General features: G+C 43.8%; 1 protein-coding gene across 8 annotated transcripts in view; it reads right to left on the bottom strand.

Annotated features, from left to right (window-relative positions):
- ZNF462 (zinc finger protein 462) overlaps positions 1-27,303 on the bottom strand; it is a 136,968-nt gene that overhangs the window by 44,542 nt on the left and 65,123 nt on the right. For all 8 annotated transcript variants that reach the window (XM_049116352.1, XM_049116347.1, XM_049116349.1 and 5 more), the window contains 3 exons: positions 26,475-26,578; positions 23,353-23,471; positions 19,122-19,313 (listed from right to left, as the gene is read on the bottom strand). In XM_049116352.1, coding sequence (XP_048972309.1) covers positions 19,122-19,313; positions 23,353-23,471; positions 26,475-26,578 — 415 coding nt within the window. The remainder of the gene's footprint in view (positions 1-19,121; positions 19,314-23,352; positions 23,472-26,474; positions 26,579-27,303) is intronic.

The following is a 27,303-nucleotide window of genomic DNA, read 5'->3' as shown; positions in this document are numbered from 1 at the left end:
GGAACGCACTCTCATCTGAGGTATGTAGCATTCAGACAAGGCATTTTGTATGGAGACTTGTGGCGGTTTGGCAAAGCAGAGAGGACTTCCTGCTCCCCAGCCAGTTAATGGAGAACAGGAACATAACCCGGGGCCCCCGCGTCCCCTCGTTTCAAAAATACGTTCCTTTTCTGCCATAGTCATTAACAAACACTGTGGGCATTCCTTCTGCACTAAACGTTGTTACTCAAAGTATGTGTTCTTAAAAACCCTCCTCAGGGCGGGGGAGGGGGGTGTCCCTGGGTGGCTCAGCTGTTTAGAGCCTGCCTGTGGCCCAGGGCATGATCCTGGAATCCCTGGATGGAGTCCCACGCCAGGCTCCCAGCATGGAGCCTGTTTCTCCCTCTGCCTGTGTCTCTGCCTCTCTCTAGCTGCGTGTCTCTCATGAATAAATAAATAAAATCTAAAAAAAAAAAAAAAAAAAAAACCCTCCTTGAAGCAGGCTAGAAATTTGTAGGGCAACAAACGAATGTGTAGTAAAGGAGCCTTTTTCTAATGTTTTTTTCGAAGGAAGCTCTAGGTGGCATCTGCCATTGTTAATTGGGAAGCTCTTACAATACCAAATGCAAAATTCACCTGTGACTCTTTTGAATTGTGTGATGAGGAAGTAACGTTTCCTGCTGTTCGTTTAGATCATATAGAGGTCTTTACCACCACACTGAAAATCCAATGCAAAACTTTTGAGTACAAAAGCCTCTTTATATCAGTGACTTGGCCTCAACCATAGAGTGCTTGCTAGCAACTTCAGATGGCATTGAGAGCTCACGAGCTGTGGGCAAGGCCACAGAGCTTCCTCCTCAAGACCGGACTGGAGAGAAGATGCCTACGGACTTCAAGGACTCGGGTCACAATGGATGGCTTGCTATGAACAGTGCAGTAGGCCTGGGCAGGGAACAATTGTCGCAATTTCTTCAAAGATTAGATAATCAGGAGAAAAGAACACATCTGAGTTTAAGCATATATATTTAGATACGTGTAGAGCTCTAAGTGATGATATGGAAATCAGGTGAGAAAGGCAATGGTTTATCAAGAATAGAACAAGCAGCCACACTTCAAAGCACAGAGTTTTGCTAAAACTGTTCCAGGCGGCAGGAGTGTCCTAACCAACAAACCTAGTGGGTTTCTTACCGTTTTTCCTTTTCTTTCCCATGCCGTGGAAGGAAGAAAAACCTGGCTCTGAGTTAAGCTACATTTTTAACCATCATTAAAACAGTAGGTTCCTCCTTTGGGCTAGCAGCTCTTCTGCTCACACTAAACTCGCCTGTTCAGGGGGCTGGGCTCAGGTGCAGGGCGAAAGCCTCCAAGAAGGATGAGGGACAGGTGGAAGATTCACCATCTCCCGTCTCCACCAGCTCCAGGTCTAGCACCTATGTCAAGGGCTTCTTAGGAGGTCTCACTGGGACCTTATGAAATGGGAAAATCAAGGGAACAAGTGGGAGAAAAGGCAACCTCTCATTTACTTAGAGGTGCACCTAGGCCCCGTGGAGAGGCTTAATTAAGCAGACCTCTGCTTCCTCACTTATAAAATGGAGACTGGCAAACATCATGGTGTGGGGCAACGTAGAGGAAGCCAGAGCGGGAGGTACCCAAAGGAGTGCTTTAAGGGTCTCCGTTCCATAGCAGTTAAAGTCTACATCAGGGAATTTTGCACTGAATTATCAACTGCCTTTTAGGGTGTCTGGAGTGTTTTCTATCCATGGGAAAATTTGGTCTCCTTAACTGGACCGTGGGATGGAGTGGCACGGGCATCTCTACCACTGCTCTGAACAGACGTAACTAACGTTCATCCCAGCTCCAGGTACGTGGTAGGAGCTCGGCAGCTAGTTTTTGACTGACTGATTCTGGGCAAAGCCAACCGCAATGCTACTTCTGGCAACAGCCCACCAGCTTATTTGGAAGGTGGAGAGGGCTGCAGTGGGGAGGGATTGTGATCGTGGGGCTTGGATTCAGCTCAAAGGCAGGGCTTGACCTGAATAACACCACAGACGCAATGATTCGCCCCATTTTGTTGGATAACAATGCACACAGCATGGTCACAAATCAACTTGCTGCAAAAAGAGTTGTCAGAGCAAATTTCATTTCCAAACTTTAGACACTTTTCTGGCAAGCCTTCTCGGGTTGACTTCCTTTCAGATTTTTTTCAAGCTCACCTCCAGGTTTGAGTAAGATCCTTGGGCATCCAATTTGTAGGTGTGGCAATCATCCTCATTATCAACGATTGTCTCCCAAACCATCCCACCTGACACTGCAGCCCCCACCTTCCCTTTCCTTTACCTTGTTCTCCTCTGGACAGCACTTCCTGCCATGCAATCTATACTAGATATGGACTGCTTGATTATCTGGTTTTCCCTACTAGCTGTGAGGGATTTTATCTCAAATTTCTCACCATGCATGTATTTTGGATTTAATTTCATGACTAATGAGGGCATCTAAGCTTGCTTGGGAACCTGTGGCTTGGCTGAGCCTGGAGCATTTGGCCAGTACTCAGTATGAGAAACCTAAGGGCTTGTGCCAAGAAGCAGCCCTGCCATCACACGTCCTACATCTGGGCCTTTTGAGTGCTGTGGCCAGTGTGTGGCACCATGAACATCAACACTTCTAGGTTCAGTCACTCCAATAACTCATTCGAGTGCCCATAGTTTGCAAAGTAATCTGCCATGCTCTGGGGACCCAAAAATAAAATGATGACTTTTGCCTTCAAGAAGCCAATGGTCTTGGGGGAGCTGGAGACAGAGCAGAGAATGATCAGTGTGGGGTCACTAAAGAGACCTCAAAGATCTATGAGGAGCAAAAAGGAGGCTGCTCAGCCAGAGAGGAAGGTTTCTGGAGGAAACACTCAAATTTTCAAGGATGAGTAGGAATTAGCCAAGTGAATGGAATAATGAGGAGGAAGGGTGGCAAAGGGTGTTCTGGGCAGAAGGGACCGCAAGGCCTGCGGTGCAAGATAGGATTGCAGGAGCCTGTGAACCAGGGCATTTGCGTGGCTGCAGCCCCATATGCAGCAGGGATGAGGGATGATGAATGATCCCAGACAGAAATGGGGGACCCAGAAAACAACTTTCATGCTGAGCTCAGAACTTGTTCTGAAGGCAAAGTAGACAGCCCTCAGAGGATTTTAAGCAGGAACCAGGTGAGATAGAGCCCTCATATTTTTACCTTTTCTGTGTCTCTAAATTGTACCCACAACCCTTGACCAACGACCTTTGGGTTGGGGGAAGATGGCTTGCTATAAATGCTAAATGCATTCCCACTGTGAGAAAAACCAAGTAGCAGCAAGTTCCTTATTGCCGAGGGAAGATTGGCAGCAGTCTGTGACTCCATACTTTGTTCTGCTGAGTAGAAAACACCTATGTAGTATCTCTTCTGCTCTGGATTTTACTAGCAGGTTGGAAGTGTTCATCTGAAATTCAGTTCCCACTGTTTCTACTGAATGTACTAGACTTTCATCTGGAATAGATTATGGCCCTACTGTATGGGAAGGAAAGACAGAAACTCAATAGGCTACCTTTTCTGCTCCCTACTGACCGTTCATGTGCAAAAAACTAACAAGAAAGCACAGGAAACCAAGTGGTATGTCCACATGCTTGCGAATATGAGAAATGCGTCGGTCCAACCAAAATCCTGTGGTCTGTGTTCCAAATACAGGGCCTCAGCAACATCCAAAATATTTCTAGATCGGTATTTTACTCAATTTTAGTAGCCATGTGTCAAGCCAAGGACTCGATACATATTTTCTTACATTCATTTAGATGTTATACAAAATATTATTTTGTTAAGTGATCCAATATTCTTCTGGATTTGTTAGCTTTATACAAATAGTCTGTTATCCACAACAAATAGAACTACGATATGTTGATATGTTGGGTATTTGATGGATACAAAGATCATCATAGCTCTTATTTCAAGAGTTCTCGGGCTGTTAGGGGAGATTACTACAGTGCACACTGCAAATGAGTGAGCCCCCAAAGAAAAGAGCAAACGCCCGAGGGCATTTCTATCGGTTGTTAGCATAATGGCTGGAAGACAACTGGGTTCTGCAGTGAGAAGAAAATTTAAATCTAGATTTATTGCTTTCAATATTGTAGGACACAACCAACTTTCATTTTACATCGATAGGACATCTACTCTAGGAAGAAAGTGACCCTGTGCCAGATGTTTAGAACATAAAGATGAGCAGGACAAAACTGTCCTGAATGAGCTCCTTTTCTGGCATTATGACAGTCGGCAGGATGGACCACAAGTCCCCAGGAGAGGGAGGCCATGGCACCAGAGGATTTCAGAGAAGGGAGAGCTGACACATCATGGACATCAGGAGAAGCATCATGAAGGTGGAGGAATCTGCACATGGCTCCGAAGGTCTAGTAGGTTGTGAACGTGTGGAAATAGAGGCAGGAGGGGCAGCTAGGAGTGGGTGTGGAGAACGTTGAGCGTGGGAATGTTCTTTAACTGTAGGGGCACCTGGGTGGCTCAGCGGTTGAGTGTCTGCCTTTGGCTCAGGTTGTAAGCTTGGGGTCCTGGGATAGAGTCCCATATCAGGCTCCCATTGGGAGCCTGCTTCTCCTCTGCCTGTGTCTCTGGCTCTGTGTCTCTCATGAATAAATAAGTAAAATCTAAAAAAAAAACAAAAACAAAAACAAAAAAACCAAAAACAAAACAAAACATAAACAGGCTATGTAGAGCTGTTAATGATTTGGAAGTAGGAGAATAATGTGATTCAACTATGTATGGAATGGATGAAGGGAGGAGTCTGCAGGTGGAGGGGATATGGGGATGGCTTCAGTAAGAGACGGTGTAGGAAGGAAGGGTGGGTATGAGAGGATGTCGGGAGACAGAGGACAATAGGACTTTGTGGGCAGCTGAGCGGCTGATGGATTGTGGGCCAAGACCTGAAACACAGATGAGTCCAGCTGGCTACCGTGAGCGCTGGGAGAGGGACAAGTCTGGGAAGAAGGCAAGGAGTTCCCTTCCAGAACCTTGGAGGTGAAGGTTGTGTGAAAACCCCAGGTAGAGAAGGCGAGAAACAGATGGAAAAGAAAGTCTGCAGCCAAACCTGACAGGTTAGGGCTGGAGGTTGAGATTTTGGCAGCATCATTTAAACAGTGAGTTGATTCCACATGTCTGTGAAGGGGAGGCTCCAAGGACCAGACCAAGAGGAGGGAAGACTGGCCCACAGTCTGTGTGTTGGCAGCTGGAGGAAGAGCAGTTGAAAACAGAGTAAAGACAAGGTACTACCAGCAAGGCCAGAGGAGAGCCCAAAAGAGACAGCAGGTCCCAAACCACAGGAGGAGAATTCTCCTGGGAGGAAAGTCAGCAGTTTTAAATGCCACGGACAAAAAAAGAAGGATGAGGCGGGAGCAGAGGCCATGGACTCAGTTGTCTGGAGTCCTCATCAACCCTTGGGCAAGCCATTTCATTACTGTGCTAGGGGCCAGAGTGACACTGCCAGGGATGCCAGACAGGGCAAGGGGGGAAGAGGAGGCGGCAGGTACGAACAGGGAGGGACTCCCCAAGGAAATGTCACTGAGGTAGCTGATAGGTCCCTTCATGAGAGTGGTTTCAATGAAGGGCTGAAGGCAGAACAGGGATCCCAGCAATTTAAGAAAAGAATTAAGTGGTGAGTAAGTGTAAGTTGGGAATACTGGTTCTTTCAAGAGGTTTGGAGGCTAAGACGGCGACTACAGAATCAAACCACAGAAAATCATATCCAAGAGTGGTTTTAATATTTAAAACACAGACAGCCCTTTCCCAAAGGGGCTCAGAGAGCTCCCCTTTATTGGACTTCCCATGGGAAAAATAATACATCCAAGAACTGAGTTTTAGGGAACAGTGTCACACAGGAGATGGGCCTGTGGATTAGCACATGCACCTTAATCCCAATCTGCCAGGTAGTGACCAAGTGACTATTCTTAAGCCTTTCCACCTCCTTCTGCAAATAGGAGGAAGCTAGTTATGGAAGGTTCCTGTCTCATGGGATTGTTGTGTGGACTAAATGGAATGAGATGACGTTTGTAAAAGTACTCATTCAACAGACATTCAGTAAACAACAGTTATCATTAATTAAGATATGTTTTGATTAGGGCCAATAATACCAATACTAATGAGACTGATGCGGGGACTTAGTGCATTTCACCAGCCCATTAGGGCATCCACTGCTAAGGACTTTTTTTTTCTTTTAAGATTTTATTTATTGATTCATGAGAGACACAGAGAGAGTCAGAAACATAGGGAGAGGGAGAAGCAGACTCCATGTAGGAAGCCCGATGTGGAACTCGATCCCGGAACTCTAGGATCATACCCTGAGCTGAAGGCAGACGCTCAACCACTGAGCCACCCAGGCATCCCTGCTAAGGACTTTCTTGTGTGGATGGTTTCAATTAAGCTCCAAAGTTCAAATAAATTTAGATCGACAGGACTCTAGATTAAACACAACCTTCCAAACACTGAATTATTTTAGACTCCCAAGAAACAGCTCATGATGTGAGAGATTTCATTCAGTTTCTAAGGCTAAACAAGAACATTTTTTCCTATTTTATTAAAAAAAAAAATCCTCATCAATCTCTGGATGATGACAACTATATATGGACAAGAAACTTGCTTCTATTATACTATTTTAATAATATCTAAGATTCCTACAGTCACTTAGAATCTGAAAGCACATTTCCACGTTATCTCACTTGATCCTCGAAATAATACCACAAAGGAGGCATTAACATTATTTTACATGTAAGAAATGGAGGCTTGGAAAAGGTAGATGGTTTATTGTAGCACACTCCGGAGAGATGGAAGTGGACAGGACCTCCGCCGAGGCTGCACAGGTGGGTGTCTCATGGCCTGCTGTATGGATGGATTCCTGGGTTTGGGTCTATAGCAGCTCTCAAGCCAGACTTCAAACTCAGGAGCCTAACGTTCTTGTGCAGAAAACCGGTTTCCGAGAGATCATTTGCCTCTAATTTTTATGAGCGCCAGTGGCTTTGCTCAGTTAAAAGGAATCCACGGATGCACAGGAGAGTCATACTCGACACCAGTATTGCAGCCCACCTCCAAAATTCCACTGAAAATAAATGGTTATAAGCTGGGAAGGAGGTTCTCTGAGACATCTGGATGCTTCCCCTGAGTGCAAGGGCCTGAGGGGAGCCACGGCCACCAGAATGCCCCGGAAGAACTGGATCAGGCTCGATGTGTCATCAGATGTTGCTGACCTGTGCGTATCATTAACCCTCATGCCCCTTCCGGACACTGGAAGCCCAGAGCTGCTCCCCTTGGTCTTCAGGAAGGGTCTGGCCCTGTGACCCTTGGCACTTCTCAACTTTATATATGGCTTTATGTGGCCAGCTCAAGTAGAGTCACCTCCTTTGATTGGGATTATGGTGATTAGTATGAAAACCACCAATTTGCTCGGTATATTAGTTTACAAAACTTCTTTCTCATACTTTTTTTTTTTTTTTTTTTGGCCTTCTCTCAGTTTAGGAAATGGCCCATAAATAAACACATAACTAAATCAAATCTTAAGCCTGTCTCTGACTTGCACGGAACCACCGCCCCTCCATCCTAGAGTTCTCAAACTCTTTGCTGCTCTGGCAATCCACAGAAGGTGAACATCTATGTTCTCAATGGTCTTCCCTAGGCATAACTTAAGTTTGGATAATATAACAGAAAATTAGAAGAGGGAGAAATATAGTGAAAAGCACTATAAACCTTTTTGTTAAGCTACAGGGGTAGAGGCACATAAAAATAAAGCCACTGAAAAACACTAGGAAAAAAAAATAAATCTTTCACATAGAATTAGATTGTTTCAAGAGCGAGGTTTTCCAGTGTTCTCGTATCTATGCAACATACTCAAGATGCAAAAGTATATTCTAGCTGTCTTAGCAAAAATGATCTTATTATTAACATAACAATATACAGGACTTACCACTTTCAATGTGTTAGTTGGGAATGTTACTCACAGTTCACTGCTTTTGACTTAGTTACCACAATTGTGGTCTCTTTTAACGGACATGCTGGTGGCATTATTCTTGCTTGCATGCAAGGTAGGAGTGGATTTCTTCATCTTCCCCTCTTTGTATTCCTAATTAAAAACTTCCCCATGGGCAACATTTAAAAAAAAAAACACAACGGTAAAACAGAGTAACAGTAAAATCACAATGCACAAGCACAATCATTTGTGACTGCCACAGCTATTAACTACATAGCTGCTCCTGCCATTGATCTACTATTAGCTTTGGGGCAGGCAAGATAGACTGCAGCTACTTGGAACCTCTAACACAGTGGCTGTGACTCCACTCTGGTCTCTTTCACTCAGGAGAAACACTTGGTACACTTGCAGGTAAGCTGGCGTTATAAAGGGATAAATCTGAATAAGCTCAAATTTATTCTTTTTTTTTTTTTTTTTTTTTTTTTAAATGATAGTCACAGAGAGAGAGAGAGGCAGAGACACAGGCAGAGGAAGAAGCAGGCTCCATGCACCGGAAGCCCGATGTGGGATTCGATCCCGGGTCTCCAGGATCGCGCCCTGGGCCAAAGGCAGGTGCCAAACCGCTGCGCCACCCAGGGATCCCTCAAATTTATTCTTAAAAGTAAATCAGACTTGTGGTTTACAAATGTAACCTTGATAATAGATTGGAGAAGCTTGGGATCTGAGCCAGGACACCTAGCTAAAATCAGAGAAGTGGAGTGAGGGTTCTTTAGGGTGGGAGTCTGGCAAGTTGGAAAGCAGTGAAGGACAAGGGAGTTAAGAGAAAAAGGATGCTGGGGAAAGCCCCTCTGAAATGGCTAACCTGGCCTGGGATGGGTAGAGAGGTCACAGAGAATTCAGAGCTAGAGATGTTGGAGGTGAAGCAGGTAGGGTGAATTCAGGCACCGGGGAATGGTGGCTGGAGCACAGTCAGGAAGGAGGTTAAGTCCCTCTACCTGAAGAGAGGCAACTATTTGTTGGGTCATTATCACTGAGTCTAATACGTTGGGAATTCCAGAGCATGATGGTCACGGCTGCAGTCAAAAGGAAAGCGGTGAACCTGGCACTGAGTTCACTGAGAAGAGTGAAAGAACATTCCAGAAGATAAGGAGGAGGAAATAAGCAGAGAGCAGGCATTTGAAAGGGACCATTAAATGAAGGAAGCAGAAATATTCTCAAGAGGTGGCGGAGAGTAAGGTATGTGCTCTCCCTCTTCTTGGCCACTTGGGAGGAAATAGTCACTTTGGTCATAGAAGCTGAAAGGGATATGGTATGGTCATTGGGGAGAAGGCCAAAGTTAGTTAATTGGAGGAGAAAGGTGAGACCCAGGAAATGTGCACAGTATAGGGCAGCACATCATGGTATACATGCAGCCCAATTCCATTGGCTTTTTCCAAACATTATGCGGCATAACTGAGCTCACAGTCACTAAAAGTCCCAGGCTTTTCCACACATAAACTACTGTTTTGTCAGCTCTCCTTGTGTGTGGTGCATTTTGCTGCCCTAATTCAAATCAACAAATATTTATTGAATGGCCTGCCAAGTGCTAGGGATCTGAAACAGTCCTTGACCTCAGAGAGCACACAGTTTAGCTGGGGAGACAGATATGATAAGCAACAATTATAAGAATATTTGGCAAGTCTAGTACTGGAAGAGAATATAAGGGTCAGAAGCTACCCAGCATATTTTATATTTATCACCTAGCAAAATCTCATTATAGCTCATACTCAGAACAGTCTAGACAGTCTGTAATCTTGATTCTGTCATTTAACTTATGGACAATTTGCCAATATTTCAAATGTATTAAGCCTCAAGCAATAGGAAAAAAAACTTAAGAAAATTTTTAAGCAATGAGTGAGCCTTAAAATTAACACAATTAATGGATTTTTGATTGGCAAAACCTCAAAGGCCCTATCTAATTCGTAGAATCTCATCCTAAACATATTCTCCCTCTCTCTCTCACACACAAATAATTGCAGCCTTTAAATAACCTGATATTTATTATATGAAGGGGAACTGGTTTTTGTTTTTTGAGATACAGACCCTCATATTTTAAAATATAATGTGAATCAAGTAATGATAGAACCTATCAAGTGAGAACCAAAAAACATGAAAAAAAAATAATTTGTATATTATGGTTCCAGTTTTCTAAAGAAAAAAAAAATTAAAACAGAACCTATGTTTGTGTATGTATAGAACAAACATCCAGATGACTCTTATATTTTATTTTACATATTGCCATGAAGCTGTTTTTTAATTATGAGTAGGTATTACTTTTGTAATCAAGAATAATCTGTGTGGGCATCTTAATGCAAAGACTATAGATGCTAGCTTATTTCACCTATGGTTCAAAAGTCCCCTCCCACTTCCAAAGGAGATAGAGCCCTTGCTGCTGGTCTTCCCTGTTCAACCTGCATCTAAAAACTAAAAATGTCTTCCTGGTACTAAGTACCACTGCAGTCTGCACCTCTGCTCACCTCGCCAACTCTCCTCTCACTAACATGCACCCTCCTGTATGGCCCAATCGGTCTCTGCATGTCCCAGAAGTCCTCCTTCTCTACATTTACTCACTTCTGATACTCCTCCCACCCTGCATGGACTTCCACCTGTGTAAAACACACTCAGCCTTCAAGGCCCAGCCTGAGCCCCAGAAGCCTTCCATGACTCTTCAATTTCTTCTCCTCTCCATGGCTGTAACTATTAAAATCCAAATGCACAATTTCTCACTTCACTCCATTCTGGTCTAACTTAACACTATCTGTGTATCTATCTATTAACTTAAGCTCCAAATCTCAGTCAATAATAAAAACTTGACTTTAGTTTCCTTTGGAAGATTCCAGGATCTCCAAACATTAAAAGAGGAGGTTGTCCGTTAGCCACTCTGGATCATGTGTGGATGTGCATTTCCACTACAAGAATGCCATGAGACGACACAAAGGTTAAGGGCACAAGCTTTGGATTCAGACAAGCTCTACCATACACACCCACACACACATTTTGTGACAGGCTCATCATGTCACTCCTCAGGGTATCAGTTTCCTGCTCTATAAAATGAGACTAATAATTTGTACCCCTGACTCATCAGACATATTAAATCAGATAACAGATTTAAGGCAATCAGCAGAATTAAAAAAATAAAAATAATGGTAAATTTTATTCCTTAAGAATTAAACAAGAGACACAGAGAAACCCTTTATAACAAAACCAGAATGGATGACTTTCAAACTGGTCAAGGAGGAAAAAATAGCTAGCAATGCTAAAAAGCCAAGAACTAGATTAAGGGTTCTTTAGAAGGCCCTGTTGCTCGACTGGCTATCACTGCCGCTTTGATGGAGGGCTCTCAGTGCATTAAAATAAAAGATGACATAAGGAGGGTGGCTTGCATGAGTCATCTAAGAATATTCTGTGTCCCTCAGGAAGCTGAAGAACCCAGCCCTGGGCTGACTTCTCGAAGAGCAGTGTACTGGTAAATAAAACCTTAGCTGGGCTCTGTACTCGCAGCCAAACATCTCCTTTGGGTCGACCTGATGGCTCTGAAACTGCTTGCAAAGTAAAGAGCCCCCGTGGCAGGAACTTATCCTTTCCTGGGCACAGACTACAAGGGAGTAAATCCAAGCAAAAAGCAAGCAGATCCTCCTGCCTAAACCTCTCGTGTCACTTTGGCTATTACTTACTTGGCCATTTTTTATTTAATCACCGCAATTGAGGTTTTTCTATAGAATATTATTTAGGATGATGAATAAGTTAACAGGAAAATGTGTATATTATTTGGACATGTTTTCCTGGTCTGTATCATCAAAACTCATATAATTTATTTTTAAAAATAATAGTTGTTTCTAAAATATTATTTCTAGCATCTTCTTCCCATCTCTGCACTTGAAAAAAAAAACTTCTTCGCATACTTATTCTTGCTTGGGACATACCCTCTGCTGGATCCAGCAAGACTGTCCCAGGATCTCTACCTCTGAATCATGGCTCACTCAAGCTGGTCCCCCAAATACAATACCTTTCTTTCTGCTTGTCTAAGTTCCTCTAGCACAGAACAGTATTTGAAAGCGAGGAGAGAACCTATAGAAAAGGATTTTTTAAAAAAATATTTTATTTATTTATTCACTAGAGACACAGAGAGAGCAAGAGAGGCAGAGGCACAGGCAGAAGGAGAAGCAGGCTCCATGCAGGGAGCCCTACGTGGGACTCGATCCTAGGTCTCCAGGATCACACCCTGGAGTGAAGGCAGCGCTAAACCGCTGTGCCACTGGGGCTGCACGAAAAGGATTTTTATATCAAATATAATAGGGCTAAAATATCTAGCTCTAGTTACAGAGAAAGAAAATTTGATAACAGCAATGAGAAGACTGGGGAAATTCTTTCTTTCCAAAAAGAACCGAAATGAATGTTTTAGATGATTTGACCAATCACAGAAAATATTTTCTGCCAAAGAATAAAACAGATTTCTTCTTTTAGTTACTTCCCACAACACAGGTTCTAGGAGACTTAAGGTAACATCTAAGCTGTCCACCAAAAGATATAAAACTCAGACATGGAGTTATGAAGCAAACTCCAGTGTTGGAGGAACTAGCTCTGAATGAGTTCAGTAGTATATATATGCTTGTATTTCTGATGAACAAATGTTTTTCTTGGCATGAGAAGAGGGAGATGGGTTAGTTGACTAAGTTCCCAGGACACAGAAAGCTTACACTTGAAATGTTTTTTAATCCTTGGCACATGAAACTGTGGCTAATTCAAAAAGTCACAGAAATCTCAGGCAGGTGGGTTCTTTGGGAAGGATCTTTCATATGATACTCGACTTCGGGGTGGTGGTGATTCTGGAGGTTTCGTGTTTGCCACAGACACCAAGTTCTAACAGCTTAACGTCTGAAGACTGCTGGGCATAGGACAGGAGATCCATTCATACCAGTCTTATCACTGGAGACACAAACCTCTAAATCTTTTTAGTAGAAATGCCATTCTTCATAAAAAGCATGAAAATAAACTCTAGATCACATTTTAATGTAGAACTCTTAGGTCAAAACAGGAAGGTTAGTATTCTCTGGTCAGATCATTTTGTGACCAGAAGAACCTACTAAAAATTATGGTCAAGCCATTAAAATTATGCCTTATATCCTATGCACTGGAAACTATGTACATCTTTGTACTTCACAATTATTCACTCTAGAGTCTCCACTGCATTATTGTCATTTTTAAAGAAACCACCTCTTCTTTCCTTCACCCCAAGAGAAATCTGATTGCAACTGGAACCTGTGTGGAAGGTCTGATGCCCTAGCAACTAATTGGATCCTCTTAAAGGTTGAATTTTATGTCTGACCTATTTAGAAATCTGAAAAGCTTCTCTTTGAAAAGCAGGCATCTCAGATCTTAATTTTTAAGTGTCAAGTACTGCTGCAGTCAAGGTTAAATGAGTTGATAGCTTGGCGCTAGACTCAACATAATTCTTAGAGAAGATTTTCTTTTAAGCTTAAATGTAATTCATGTGCTAATATTTTTAAACTCTATCTAATGCCCTACATTTCATATATGAAATAAAGAATATATTTAGGTCAAGTTACACTTTAAGTGGCATCTAGGAATATTCCATGTTAAATATAAAGGTTGATAATGACATTTATTAAAGGCTGGGTTAATTTCATGGGTATTGCTGTAATCCCCTCCACCCACCCCCAGTTATCTAGGGCAGAGGTCAGTGACACACTGCCCATAAGCCAAATCTGGCCTTCCTTCCCTGTTTTTTTTGTACATAAAGTTTTATTGGAACACATCCACGTCCATTTATTTATATAGTATTCATGGCTGCTTTCACATTACAATGGCACAGCTGAGTAGCTCTAACAGAGACCGTATGGGTCACAAACCTGGCAATATTTTCTATCCGGCCCTTTCCAGAAAAAGTTTGCCAATCCCTGATTTATGTAGAAACTGACCAGTGTATGAATCTCATAAGAAAGAGTCTCCTCTAATCAATATATTACGTTAAAATCCCAGTGGGTACAATTTTGAGGTAGAATAGAAAATGTTCAGAACTCATTAAACCATGAGTTCTGTTGGTTGGTTTCATTCTACAGAGTTTCTTTGAATTTGGATTTCACTGCAACCGAACACTATTTCCCCCTGCCCCCCCCTCCCCAAAGATATGCAGAACAAACATTCCTCCTCGAGGGTCAATGGTTGTGTACACTTGGCTCTACCACCAGGTGACTACTTTAGTAATGCCACACCTCTCCAGCTCTACTACACCCTGTCGCCTTCTGAGGGTTGGAAAGGTTTATACTCTGTTTCCACCTTCAGTCTCCCACCTCTACAGAAGGGCTTGTTATGCAGGGAACAATGACCATGTTTAAAACACTTCATCAAGGTAGATCTTCTCTTCTTGGAGAATGTGTCAGAAAATTTCTGTTAAAGCAGTCTCTGAGGTTTCCTCTTTAGAATGTTTGCCTTTTGAACTTTACTTTTAAATGGAAATGAAATACATGTGCCCTCCTAACTTGGTTCTGCGGAGTTAAGTTAGACATAGAGACTCAACACAGGAATCGAAAATTATGATGTCTCCAAGAAATCACTGGTCATTGAAAAGAAGTTAGTATTTCATATGTCCTTACATCTAACTGCTCCCATCAGAAAATCAGGGGGCAGAACCACTCGCATATCCACAAGTACAAACAGAGCCCTGAGAGGATCATGACTAGAAGAGTTACCAGAGTAGAGGGTTGGGCCAGTAAAAGTCAGTCTTCAGAGAAAGTGAAAGTCAGAGGCTTACAGACAGAAGCAGACAGGGAGGAAATCCTTCCAAGCTCCCAGGAGAGCCTATTCAAAGGCATGGGAGTGGAAATGAAGAAGTTAGATACTGAAGGAGGGGAGAGGTGGGTAGCTAGCACAGAGATAGTAGCACATCATCAGTATCTGCTAGCGAGGTCACTCTGGAATGGGGAGTGTGACCCAATGGTAAGTTCTCCACGCAATGCCCAGGACTTTGATATGACAAGTGCCTGGAGTTCTTTAGTGAGAGGTATCTGAGTAAAAACAGTGCTTCTCAAGCATTATTCTAGAGTTCAGAATAGAAAAGCTAACTGAAAAAATTCTAACAGAAAAAATAAAATCACAAAGCTCCTTACAACATTTTCCTGCTGACCCGTAACAGCAAAGACTTCTCCACTGGGTGGACTGTATCCAGACCAATGCTGTAAAGAGAAAAAGGTATCACGACCAAAAGTTCGTGGCCTTCTCTCTAGGTCGTTATCAGAGCATAGACGAAGAAACTATGTTGTCCTCCTCCACCCAGGTGCCTGGTCTTAGCATCTCATTTTTGCTTTAAACGCACCACAGTAGCTACTTCCTAAAGCAGGCAATCCCATACAGCATCACTGGGTAGACAGAAGGAAGAAAATAATCTGTTCTTTGGGGGAAATTCAAGGAAGGAAAATAAATGTCACCATTGGCTTGACTTCGTAGAAAGGAGATAGCTCAATTTTCAATGACATGGCCACTATCCATGTATCGCAGAGCTTCAGAGACCTAACCAAACTTCATACTAAACCATGTTCTTCTCGTTTCTTGGTTATTTTATACAGGTGTGCGTCTATGTGTTTTTCCATCCTGGAAGCAGAGACTTGGAAAAAAAGCGTGACAAAACCCAGTCCTCTATTTTCTATGGCAGAAGAAGGAATCCAGTAAACACAAACACAGCAGCACTTCCTTCTGTTGACAACCTTATGATTTCCCCTTAATGCATTGTTTAGAATAGCAATTACGTGTCACTTCCCATTATCCTACACACAGAACCACCACCACACAGCCCTTGCTTTTCCTTCCAACAACCGATCACAGAGAATATAGAAAGAATTCACATGCTGGTGGAACATGTCAAGATGGACAGCCCAGAGCCCAAGAGCTCTGTTTATGGACAGAACAGGTGTGTGGCCAGGCAGCTGGGGTGAAATCTCCCCTCCACCTTCTCAGCACCCCTCCCTTGCAGTGCTGGGCTCTGGGTTGGGAGGGAAAGCAGCTTTGGAAGAACCTTCTTTTTCAGCCTGTTTCCTCCTGCCAGAGAAGACTGGCTCGCTCTCAAGACTGCAAGCATTTGACCACTGCAAACAGCAGTGAGCATGTCAACTAGTTTTATTCACATCCCTCGCTAGGGAATCGGAAAGCCAAGGACACACTGGTGATTTCCCTGGTTTTATGGATCTCTACTCCCCCCAGGCCTGCAACACATTTTTGGGGCTTGTGTTCACAGTGTCCTGGCATCTGCAGTGTGGGAAACCCGAACTGAGAGCCAACAGCCCCAGAGCTTCTCCCTATTAAAATGTGCAATTGGATTTCACATGCGTGTTTCAAACACCATTCAAGGCATGATTTACAGGCTACTGTCTAGCCCCACAGCTGTTTTTTCATCCCCTAGACTTAGGCGTTTCTAGGAATCCACCACTCAGCTCCCCGGCAAATCGTCCTCCCCAATTCCAACCTCCTCTGTCCTTCCTGGGCACCCAAAGCTATGCAAGACCTACACTAAGGATTCAAGAAAATATTTATTGAACGAATAAACTATTATCCTTTCTATGGAACCATTTATTCATGAGAATAGCCCATTTGATGCCTTATTTCTGTTTACCCACCTTCTCATCAAGTTTTTTTTTTTCATCAGATTAAACTCATCACTGCCGACCCATTGATAAAGGTTATTTATATACATTAAAAACAGTGCAGGTCCAAAGAGTTGCCACCCAGGGCTTTCACAGTTGCTGAATTTTTTCTAGGGATGAGAAAAGAAAACACTTTTATATATTGCCAGATATCTTCTTGTGGTTGAATAGAGACAGACTGTCTGTGTTCAGCAGAGAGTTAACATCCTACCATTGTATTTCTGTGACCACTCACCCCAAGGTACTAAGGTAGTCCCACTTCCAAGAATCTGAAATCACCCCCAAAAAGGTTAGACCTCAGGCTTAAGGTTATGGTTGGTTCAAAACCATGTTGACAGTATCTCTAAATATCTGGTTTTAAGCTACCGGAGGACCAGAATGGTAGTGTATTTATTTATGATTCTTCTGTGCAGAGCACAGCTCTTGGCAGAGGATGGACTCAGACACAGTGAGCAGTCGGCGGGATTCCTTTGCCCTGTGAACTGAGGCCCACCTTTTAAGGGAAGAGGACAAAGGTGGGGGGGGGGGGGCATGACACTGAGAGAAATGTCACAGGAAAAGTCCTTGCTGGAAATAGTGTGGATAGATCAATTTCACCCAAATGGCTCTGCAAATGTAGCTTCCATTTCAGATGAAAGCAATTAATTAAAAATCATGTTAATAAAGATCTTACAATTTACATCAAATGACATTTTGCCCTTTGTTGCAGTATACCAATCTTTTCCAATGACCAGAATCTCAAGGTGCAAAGGGGACACCTGTCCATTTTCGCATACGCTCTCACCGCCCCCCCCCTACCCCGGTGCCCCACCAACCCCGGCTCTGAGATTCAAAGTTTTCCAAGAAAACTTCCTCATCCTTCTTGAACTACTACACAACACTTGAAGAGATTCACTTTGTACAAGCCACAGTCACAATAACAAGCCTTCCTTGCTAAGCCAAAGTCCCTTAAGACAGGAATACTGGTAGGGAACTCTTGTGTTTCACATAGCATTTGATGGCTAGAAAGGCGAGGCCACCAAGTTCCTTAACTCAACAAAGGCAGCTTTAGTCTCGGGACTCCCCTTCCCTTCTCCTCCCAAAACTGTGTCTTTACAGACCTCATGAAGGAAGATTAATCATTTACTCTTTGGATAATCTGATAATCAGACCATGTTGACATGCTGGGCTGTCAGGCCTGCAGGTTACCTGAAAAGGCTCTCCTTTTTTACATTAAAAATAACCCCAAATTCACACCTGTTACAAGTGGCTCCAAAGGCCGAAATCCCAATTGAAGAATAAAAATGGCAGCAATAAAATGACTCTTTATTAAATATCCACCATGCATCCGATGTTGTGTAGGGTGTTTGACACGTGTGCCTTCTCTCCTTCACCTCTCAAGATAATTAGTGGAGGTAGTATTGTTACCTGATTTTACGTGAGTGTAGAAGTCACAACTGCCCAGAAAAATACAACTGGCATTAAAAGAAAATAGACTCAAAGCCAATCCTTTGTGCAAAAAAGCTCACAGACTTTCCTTCCAGTCCACCGTGCACCCACCCCCACCGCGAAGGGAACAGTAGACCTTGGGAACAGTGCATTCCCAGGCTGGGAAGAACTCAAGCTGGTAGGAGATGTCTGGTTATTGAAGGAGCATGAGGGGCAGGGAAGGGAGCAGCCCTGGCGTCTTCCACATCCTGAGAATCTGCATGCGTCCTCCTGTCCTAAGCACCTGGTTCTGCAGTCCCTGGAGGTGAGCTGAGCCATCAAAACACTTTTGCTTCTTGGTCCGGTCAAAACAATAAGCTGTCCTCTTGCTCACTATGCCACACCTGCAGCCTCCCCCCTACCCCATAGTTTTGGGTACATTGCCGGTGACGAGACCCCTCCATGGCTTTCTGTATTTCTGAATCTCCAAACCTGGGCAGTTAGACCCTCTTCCCACCTGGTGCTTTCTCAACATCCTTCGGCTATCGGAAATCACTAGTTACCCCTAAATTTTCCTGTGACAGAATCAGACATACTTGCCCCACCCAACCCCTCTTTCTCCCTCCTCTGAATTCTGCGTAGCGTAACATGGCACCCCAGACACTTCACGCATATGTTTTTTTGGTTTTGCAGGTTATTTTTTTAGAGCAACACAGGATATAAATAAGTAACTAAATAAATAAATCGGCCTGGTATATCCCATTCCTTTTCTTGCTCACAACCACACAGAAGACTCCCAACGCTGGTCCACCCACAGGGAGTGTGCTTTCTGCAAGCACTGCCCACACGAGTCCAGCCTGACATTTCTGCATGGCGCCAGACACTCACCAAGGGTACCCCACCTTCCCACTCCCATTTTTATACTGTTGCGACCTTTCCCCATTTCTTCCTTCACTTGAACCGTCATGTTTTTGGATTCAACTTTCCTCCAGGAAGAATGACTGGCAATGAATCCCAGCCCACCCTGACCTTTGGTGCTTAGCTATGGCCCCGAAGCCCAGTATTACCATTAGAGTCTTCCACTTCTTCGGCTGGGGTAGCTTTCTGGGAGGAGTGGTGAGCGTGTGAGGAGAGCAGACTGACGATCCGTGGCCTGGGGAGGGTCAGGGCTTTTCCGTGGACCTTGAGGGAGTGTTCCTTCAGCTGGCTGATTGTCATGGTGGAAAAGGAGCAGCAGGAACACTTGTAGGCATGCTCACCTGGAGGAAGATGGCGGTAAGGGGCAGAAAAGGAAAAAGAGGGGAGGAGAGATGGTGGGGGTGGGAAACAAAGTGACAGAGTTAATTCACGCCAGAGAAGCGTCTCTGAAGCGTCTTGGTCTGAGAAGCCTCCCAGACCAGTTACCGTCCATTCACACACAACCACAATGGTCCTCTGGGACTCGAACTCCTCGAAGAGCTCCATTATCAAATGACCTGCTCCCTTCTCATTTCATGCTCTAGTTACAGGGAAGAGCCCTATGGACTGATTCCCCAACGAGGAGTGAAACCAAATGTCTACGGCCCCACCTTCAGAAAGGTTTCCCAGTCTCTCGTTCTCTCTCACTCTCCACTAGAAATGACCATGTCGGCTTTCACTCAAGGATGTTTTTTTATCATCTGCAGAATATGATATGCTTAATTCTCACTCCAAGGGCCTATTGGTGGCTTTCCAAGCACAGACAACTAAGTGCAAACTCTGTTGTGTTATTTTCATCCTTTACGTCTTTGCTGACTATACACCTCCCTCCATTCCACACATCCTAGTTTTTGGTTTTTTTGGACCAGTTCACAAACCTCAGCATAAAACTCCACGCTCCTACTTAATCGTGCAGAAATGGGTAAAAATGAGTCATTTATTTGACCAAGAGAGAGAGCTGTATATGTGTGTTAGCTCCCATATTCTTTGATAAGGACAGGTCAGTGAAAGTAGGCATTTTTATTTTAATTATTTTTATACCACTGAGACAAATGTGACCAAATGAGACTATGATTCACCTTTGCCCTAAGTCAGCTGTTAAATGAACTGCATTTTAAAAAGCCAGGCTGTGAAATGGGCATGCTTATGTTGTTGTATAAACACTGGTTAGATCCACTCAGAAAGCAATTTTGCTTTTTATAACAATAGGCTTAGAACGCTCATGCTTGCAGCTCAGTATCTGCACTTCTCAGAGTTTATATTAAAAAAATATCCTTTGACACATAGGGTTTCTAGCCATAAGGAAATGATTAAGTAAATGTGGATACATCCTCTCGATGAATGATCATTCATTAAAATAAATTCTTGAAGAGTTTGTAATCATATAAAAAAACAAAACAAAATAAAATAGTGATACTCAGAAAAACAAACAGAAAGGCACAATACATTTTAGATTGAATTATAATCACAACTGTTAAAAATAATAATAGAGGAAATGGTTGAAGGGAAATGTTATCAAATGTTAACAGTGGTCTTTAGAGAATAAGATTATGGAGGACTGACTCTGTTTCTTCTTTCATTTCCAAATTTCCTCAAATGAGGGGAAGTTTTATTATTTTTTTTTGAGTGGAAGTTTTTTAACTTTTTTTTTTTTTTTAAATTTATGATAGTCACACAGAGAGAGAGAGAGAGAGAGGGGGGCAGAGACACAGGCAGAGGGAGAAGCAGGCTCCATGCACTGGGAGCCTGACGTGGGATTCGATCCCGGGTCTCCAGGATCACGCCCTGGGCCAAAGGCAGGCGCCAAACCGCTGCACCACCCAGGGATCCCCTTAACATTGCTTTTTAAGGTGAAATTGTAAAACCAGAGAAGAGAAGGGAAGTGGACCAAAAAAAAAAAGCAGCAGAAAGGACCTTTAGCAAGGAAAAATTATGTGGGCCAGTGACAATGAACTGTGGCCACAGCTGCAGAGAAAAAGGTAAACCTCTGTCCCTGCTTGGATCCAGCTGGGATGGTTAGCTCCCTGCCACCTGGAAGATGACCAATATTTTCACATGTGAGGTGAGCACAGCATCCCAAATTCTGCACTGAGCCTCCACTTTACCACTAGTGATCCTCAGAGCATGTACTGCCAAGAAAGTCTTGAAAAGAACTTTGAGTGATGCAACATCCGACAGACCAAGGAGGAAGGGAAGTTCAAAGTCAGATGACCCGAACTAGAACCTCAGTCAGTCCCCAACTGTGATCCGGGAGTCCGGATAATGTCGGTTTGTCAACAGTGGTATTTATTACTATAATATATATGGATCTGTAGAATATTATTTATAATACAACATAGAATACATGTGCTAACATGTATTAGGGGCAGCCCGGATGGCTCAGCGTTTACTGCTGCCTTTGGCCCGGGGCGTGATCCTGGGGACCCGGGATTGAGTCCCATGTCGGGCTCCCTAAATGGAGCCTGCTTCTCCCTCTGCCTGTGTCTCTGCCTCTCTCTCTCTCTGTGTGTCTCACGAATAAATAAATAAAAATCTTAAAAAAAATGTATTAGTTATTGCATATAATATGATTGCCCTCCTTATTCCATTTTTTTTTTTAAAGATTTCATTCATTTACTCATGAGAGACAGAGAGAGAGAGAGAGAGGGGCAGAGACACAGACAGAGGAGAAGCAGGCTCCATGCAGGTAACCGGATGTGGGACTTGATCCTGGGACTCCAGGATCGCCTGGGCTGAAGGCAGGCGCCAAACCGCTGAGCCACCCAGGGATCCCCTCCTTATTCCATTTTAAAATGTTTTAATGCAAGCTGGCTGCATGAACCTGGTTGGGCAGTTGCAAATAGCACAACCTGAGAGAGAATTCAAATCCAGATTATTTGATTTGTCTATGTGACTTTTACCCTTTAAAATAAAACAATGCATCTAGGATGGACAAGATGAGTCAAGAGTTTTGGAAAATGTATCAGGTTTCCCCAAGCCAAGCCACTCTCAGTGGCTAAACTCCACACCATGGACACCAAGTTTCCCAGGTGTGCAGAGAAACAAATTATACTGCTCCCTCCTCTCTTTCTGGATGCTTCCTTCTCACCAACCAGCGAGCACAGTCCACATGGTCAGTTCAATGCCCCGGAGTCAGCAGGAAGCCTTTGGCACTCTCTTAAAGTCCTTCCCACAGGCCAAATCATTCACCCAACTTCCACTGCTGACTGCTTTTGACAAGGTGGAGACCTGTGAGAAAAACTGTCCAGGATGGTGTCCCAATTGAATAGTTTACCATATGTACATGTTACAAAAGACTGGTCTGAACCCTGAAGCCTCTTACTCTATAGCCTTTAGTAGACTTTTCCTGAAAACACAAAAATACTAAGAGACAAACAGAAGTCCCTAGAGCCAGTCTCCCTGTCCCACCTGCAGCCCAGTGGGGCTTGGGCAGCTAGATGCCTTCAGTAGTTTCAATCCATTAAACCAGTTCAATAGGACCCAACATGATGAAACATGGGCAAAACCTCTGAGAAGGCCACCAGACCGACTTCCCTGCATCACACCTCTTTCCTCTCTTGGCTGAGCTCTGATTTGCTACCTGCAAGCACCCTCCATCATGTGCAAAAAGGAGAGAAGAGCAGTATCTTGTCAGGGATGAGGATGGAGGCTTTCGTTCTGAAGTTGAATTCTTAGTGAAAGGTTATACAGCCTTGAACAGGTTCCTTCATGTTGAGTCTCTGTATCCTCTTCTGACACTGAGGGTGACAACACCACCTACCGTTTAGGACTGTCATGAGGATGAAATAGTGTGATGAACAGAACGTGCTCAGGCCACAGCCCTGTAGGTGAGGGTTGCTCATGAGATAAAGCACAATGAGATAGAACCACAGAGTGACACAGACCAGCACAGCTCCTGGGCACTCAGGATCCAAAGTCATTTCTCATCTGCTGTATAGAAATGTACTTAAGGGCATCTCATGAGAAATCTTACACAGCTTGAGGACTTTGTCCCTTTGAACTTCCTCAGGATTATAATTTTATTTTAGTTGGGGATTATCTTTAGTAGATACTCACAATTCATGCCTTTCCATTAGAAAGGCTGGGCAATTTAGAAATTTCGCTAAGAAACAAAACCCGTTAGTAGCACAAAGCAACTATGACATGGATCAAGTTATTTTGGCTTTGGGTGATCATTTATTTTTTAATATATTTCTTCATTAGATTAAAATAGAAATGAACACACAATCATGTCAAGAATAACTTCTTCTCACGTGTGGCACAAGAGACTTTGAATTTCACTCAGGGAAGACCACTGGATTTCCAATTCAAGGACTCTGTGCATCAGGAAGGCTAACTCACCAGCATGAGCCTTGAGTATATGTGTTTTCAGCCGGCTGTTATAGGAGGACTTGAAGGAGCAGAGTTTGCACCGGAATGGTTTATGGTGTCCGTGGTGGGTTTGCATATGGCGATCCAAGCTTGATGTAGAAGAAAAATAAAAGAGAGAGAAAAAAAACAACAGGATTAACAATTACATATATTTTCCCACTGCCCTTTCCCAGCAAACCCATTCCTAAACTGTTCAAAGTCATTGTTACTTTCCAGGGATGGCGCTTACCAAAAACAACGACAACGATGACAAGAGTGGTCATACCTACTGGAGAGGGAGGGGAGGCTAAAAGGAAGGAAGAGATCAAGAGCCATCTGGACTGAAAGACATGGCAGCGGGATTAGGTCATAGTAGACTCTCATTTTCCCTTCCCTAGAAACATGTATAATCGGAAGAGGGCGTCCAAAGAGAAAAGGTAAAATACCAAGTGCAAGTTTCCTGCCAAGTCAGCAAGGAGTACCTATCAAAGGGTCTCTCAACTTATTCCAAGAAAAAAACCAAACCACGTAAGAATTAGAGAAACTTTGCATTTAAAAAGCGTTTTCTTTTTTAAATCTCCATTCTGCATTCCCAGTGAACACTCAGGAGGGGAAGGGAAGTTTCAAAGTAGTTGAGCTTTCAAAGTAGTTGAGCTACTTGCAACGGGGCTGTCATGCCTCCAACATGAAAATATGGAGGCAAAGTGCAGGTGCGTTTAAAAGAAGTCACGTGATCCAAAGGCCACTCATCCCTTCTGATAAACACAACCATGTTTGCTGTACCTCAGTCTTCCAGAGCAACTTACAAAGAAGTTATTTAATTATGGTGAACTCCTAGTATTTCATAATAATTACTAGTCTAAAAAAAATAATAAATCTACCAAACAAGGTGTGGGAAGAAGTTCTAATTTGAATCGGTACCCCAGAGAACTAGATTCCATTCTAAATGACTCATGTGGGAATGGTGCTGCTTACCATTTAAACATATAATGTTCTCCTGAGCTCCAAAGCAGCACTTTCAATTGCCTCCGGACATCTCCCTCTGGGTGTCCGTTAGCTTTCTTAAATTCAACTGGCCCTAAACAAAACCATCAGTTTTTTTTCTCCCCTCCAAAACAAATGCTCTTCCTCATTTCCTTGCTTCTGCAAAGGACACTACCATCCTCAAGCCAACCAGACTGAACACCTAGGTATCATTTGTCCTCTACTTTGCCTCTCATCCCTCATCCCCTACATTAAGTTGATTTTTCCTAATCGTGAAGATCCTACTTCCTTTAACCATTCCCAAAGTTCCATCCTAACTTCTCAGCTCACCTACTACTACTGCCTCCTAGTTGGGTTTCTCCCACCGTTGTTTTTAACTCAAGAACACAAGCTATGGAGTCAGACTACCTGGGATCAAATCCCAGCGACTGCTTATAAACCACGTGGCCTGGGCAAGTTGCATAAACCTCACTTTTCTTATCCACAAAATGGAGAGAGTAGTGGGACCACACCTCATAGGGTTGATTTAAGAATAAAATGAGATAATACTTGAAGGCACTTAGAGCACCGGTGGACACATAGGAAGTCTCAATAAATGGCAGTGATTATGATGACTCTACTCATTTCAGAGTCTTCCTTTTCCCAATAATGTAAATGACAAAATATTAATTCCACATTCAAAGATTTCAAATATGGTCCCTACTCAAGTCTTCGAACTTTATCTTCCATTATTCTTTTACATGTAACTTAAAGATTAGTCAGACTAGACCGCTAGCTGGGCCCCCCATGAGCCTCACGCTCTGTTCCACAGGCTTATGCTCTCATCACTCCCTCCAGGCTGTGCGTCCTTTCCAAACTAGTCAAGTCCTGTCTTCTGACTTTAAGACCTGACTCAAGCGCTCCCTACTCTGTAAAACCTTCCCAATTCTTCTACAGGGAGTATAACATTTCCCCTCTTTGAAACCTCACAGCATTTTATTGTTGTAGTTTTGAAAGGTACATGCCTTATTTTGCTCCATTTGTGTGCTTGCTTTATTTGTAACTCCACTGGCCCCTAAACTCCCTTAGCTCGCTGACCATGGCCTCTTCATCTTTATACTCCCCTTTACATCCCCGACTAAGTCCCCACCACACTGCCGAGAACAGGGGTATCCATTCATTCACAACGATCTGTTGAGACTGCTGGGTATCAGACAGCAAGATAGATGCTGTGGAATAAATATACGTCTTAAGCTGATGGGAACTACACAAGCTTTACGTCAGTGCTCGGATCTGACGACAAAGATGACACATTAGGCTCCGTAGGATACAGGGTTTGTGTAACCCATCCTACTCTCGGTAAAAGCATTGCCTCCTCCGGCCTTTCAACAACTCACTAGCACTTTATCTTTTTAAGAACCGAACAGCCCAACATTTGTTTGCAATTATCATAAAAATAAACAGCACGTCAGTCTTACAATCGGTCACTTCCATCCAAGACGGTGGCACACACATTATTGAACACGTATCTCTCTTACACAGCTCAAAGAAAAACGCAACCAAAGGCTGTTTCTTCTCCGAACCATCCCTCTTCCCGTTACCCCCAAAAGCCTGACATGATATTCTAAATCTACAATCCCAACGCCCTGATGGGCCCGGGCAGTTCCTTCTCCTCAACACCCCCCTTACTTCAAGCACTTCAAGGTCTTTTTAAAATATCACGCAATGAGAGAATAGTCACACGAGTGAATAGTCCTAATTTTACCTCCTTCACCACTCAATTTCCCAAATGGAACTTTACTTCCTCAAACGACGATTAGGTCCTGGATGAACGTTTGACAGATATACCAGTAAATTCATCTACTTCCTGGTCTTGCCTTTTGTAAATCATAGCAGTGCATCCAAAATAGACAGCCCCCTTATTTTTTTTTTAAAAGGCTTGTATGTGCCCAGTCTATTGAGATCTTGGGCTCTTAGCCCCACTTCACAGACGAGATGACCGAGGCTCAAGGTGACAGAAGCAATTGCACGGCAGGTGCAAACCCTGAGCGGGGCTCACAGACCCCTCCAAACCTCCCCTTCTAGCTCAGCCACCTTCCACTATGACATCTCCTCCCCATCACCCCCCATGATCACGAGACAGCACTTACTTGTGCCTGAAAGCAGAAACAAAGGAGCAATACTGGCAGCTGTACTTGTCCTCGCGGGTAAACATGGCCAGGGCCAGATGGCTCCTCTCATGAGAACGCAGCCCCTGCATGGACATCAGGACTCTGTCACATTGACTACAATGGTATCCCCCCGGCCGGGTTTCATCCTCCAACATTCCATCAAGCAAGCAGTGTTCACCATCCACCCGGTCCACCAGGGTGCCACTGGCATCTTTGGCTGCTTCCAGTCCATCCAGGAACAAATGGGAAGGGTCTTCAGCCTCCTGCTAAGAGAACCACACACACACACATGCCCCACCAACAAAATAAATATCCATCATCATCGTCTCCAGCTCTCCTCCTCTCCCTTCATTCTCCCAAACTCATCAGCATTTCCTGGTAAAGTTTTCTCCCCTGCCTCTCCAGCTCCCCCTAGAGGAAGGGCAAGCCCGCCTGCCATCCTTCATGCAGTGCTGGTGATTTTAGAGCAACGTCTCCGGGCACAGGTCGCTACTGCCTGGGAAACACGAGACAGGGGCTCTCCCACCGTGAAGACAGTTCACTCACTCATCTCCCATCTTAAAGAGAAGATTCAAACTGACACAAAGCAGGGTTAGGGTGACGGCTCAGAGAAAAGAAAGAAAAGGAGGAGGAGGGGAGGAAAAAGCAGAGTAGTGTGGGCATCTAGGAGCCATGGGCCATCCCTGGGAAAAGAAGGGAAGGGAAGGACCTTGCCGCCCGTGCTCCTCCCCACCCTGCCTGTGGTGACTCGGTCCATTGACCGAAGGCTGCCGGACGATCGACTGAAAAACTTAAGGAGCAGCCTGGT

This window comes from Canis lupus, chromosome 11 (assembly GCF_003254725.2).
Source record: "Canis lupus dingo isolate Sandy chromosome 11, ASM325472v2, whole genome shotgun sequence".
Classification (NCBI taxonomy): Eukaryota; Metazoa; Chordata; class Mammalia; order Carnivora; family Canidae; genus Canis; species Canis lupus.
This window is presented reverse-complemented; position numbering and strand designations above follow the sequence as displayed.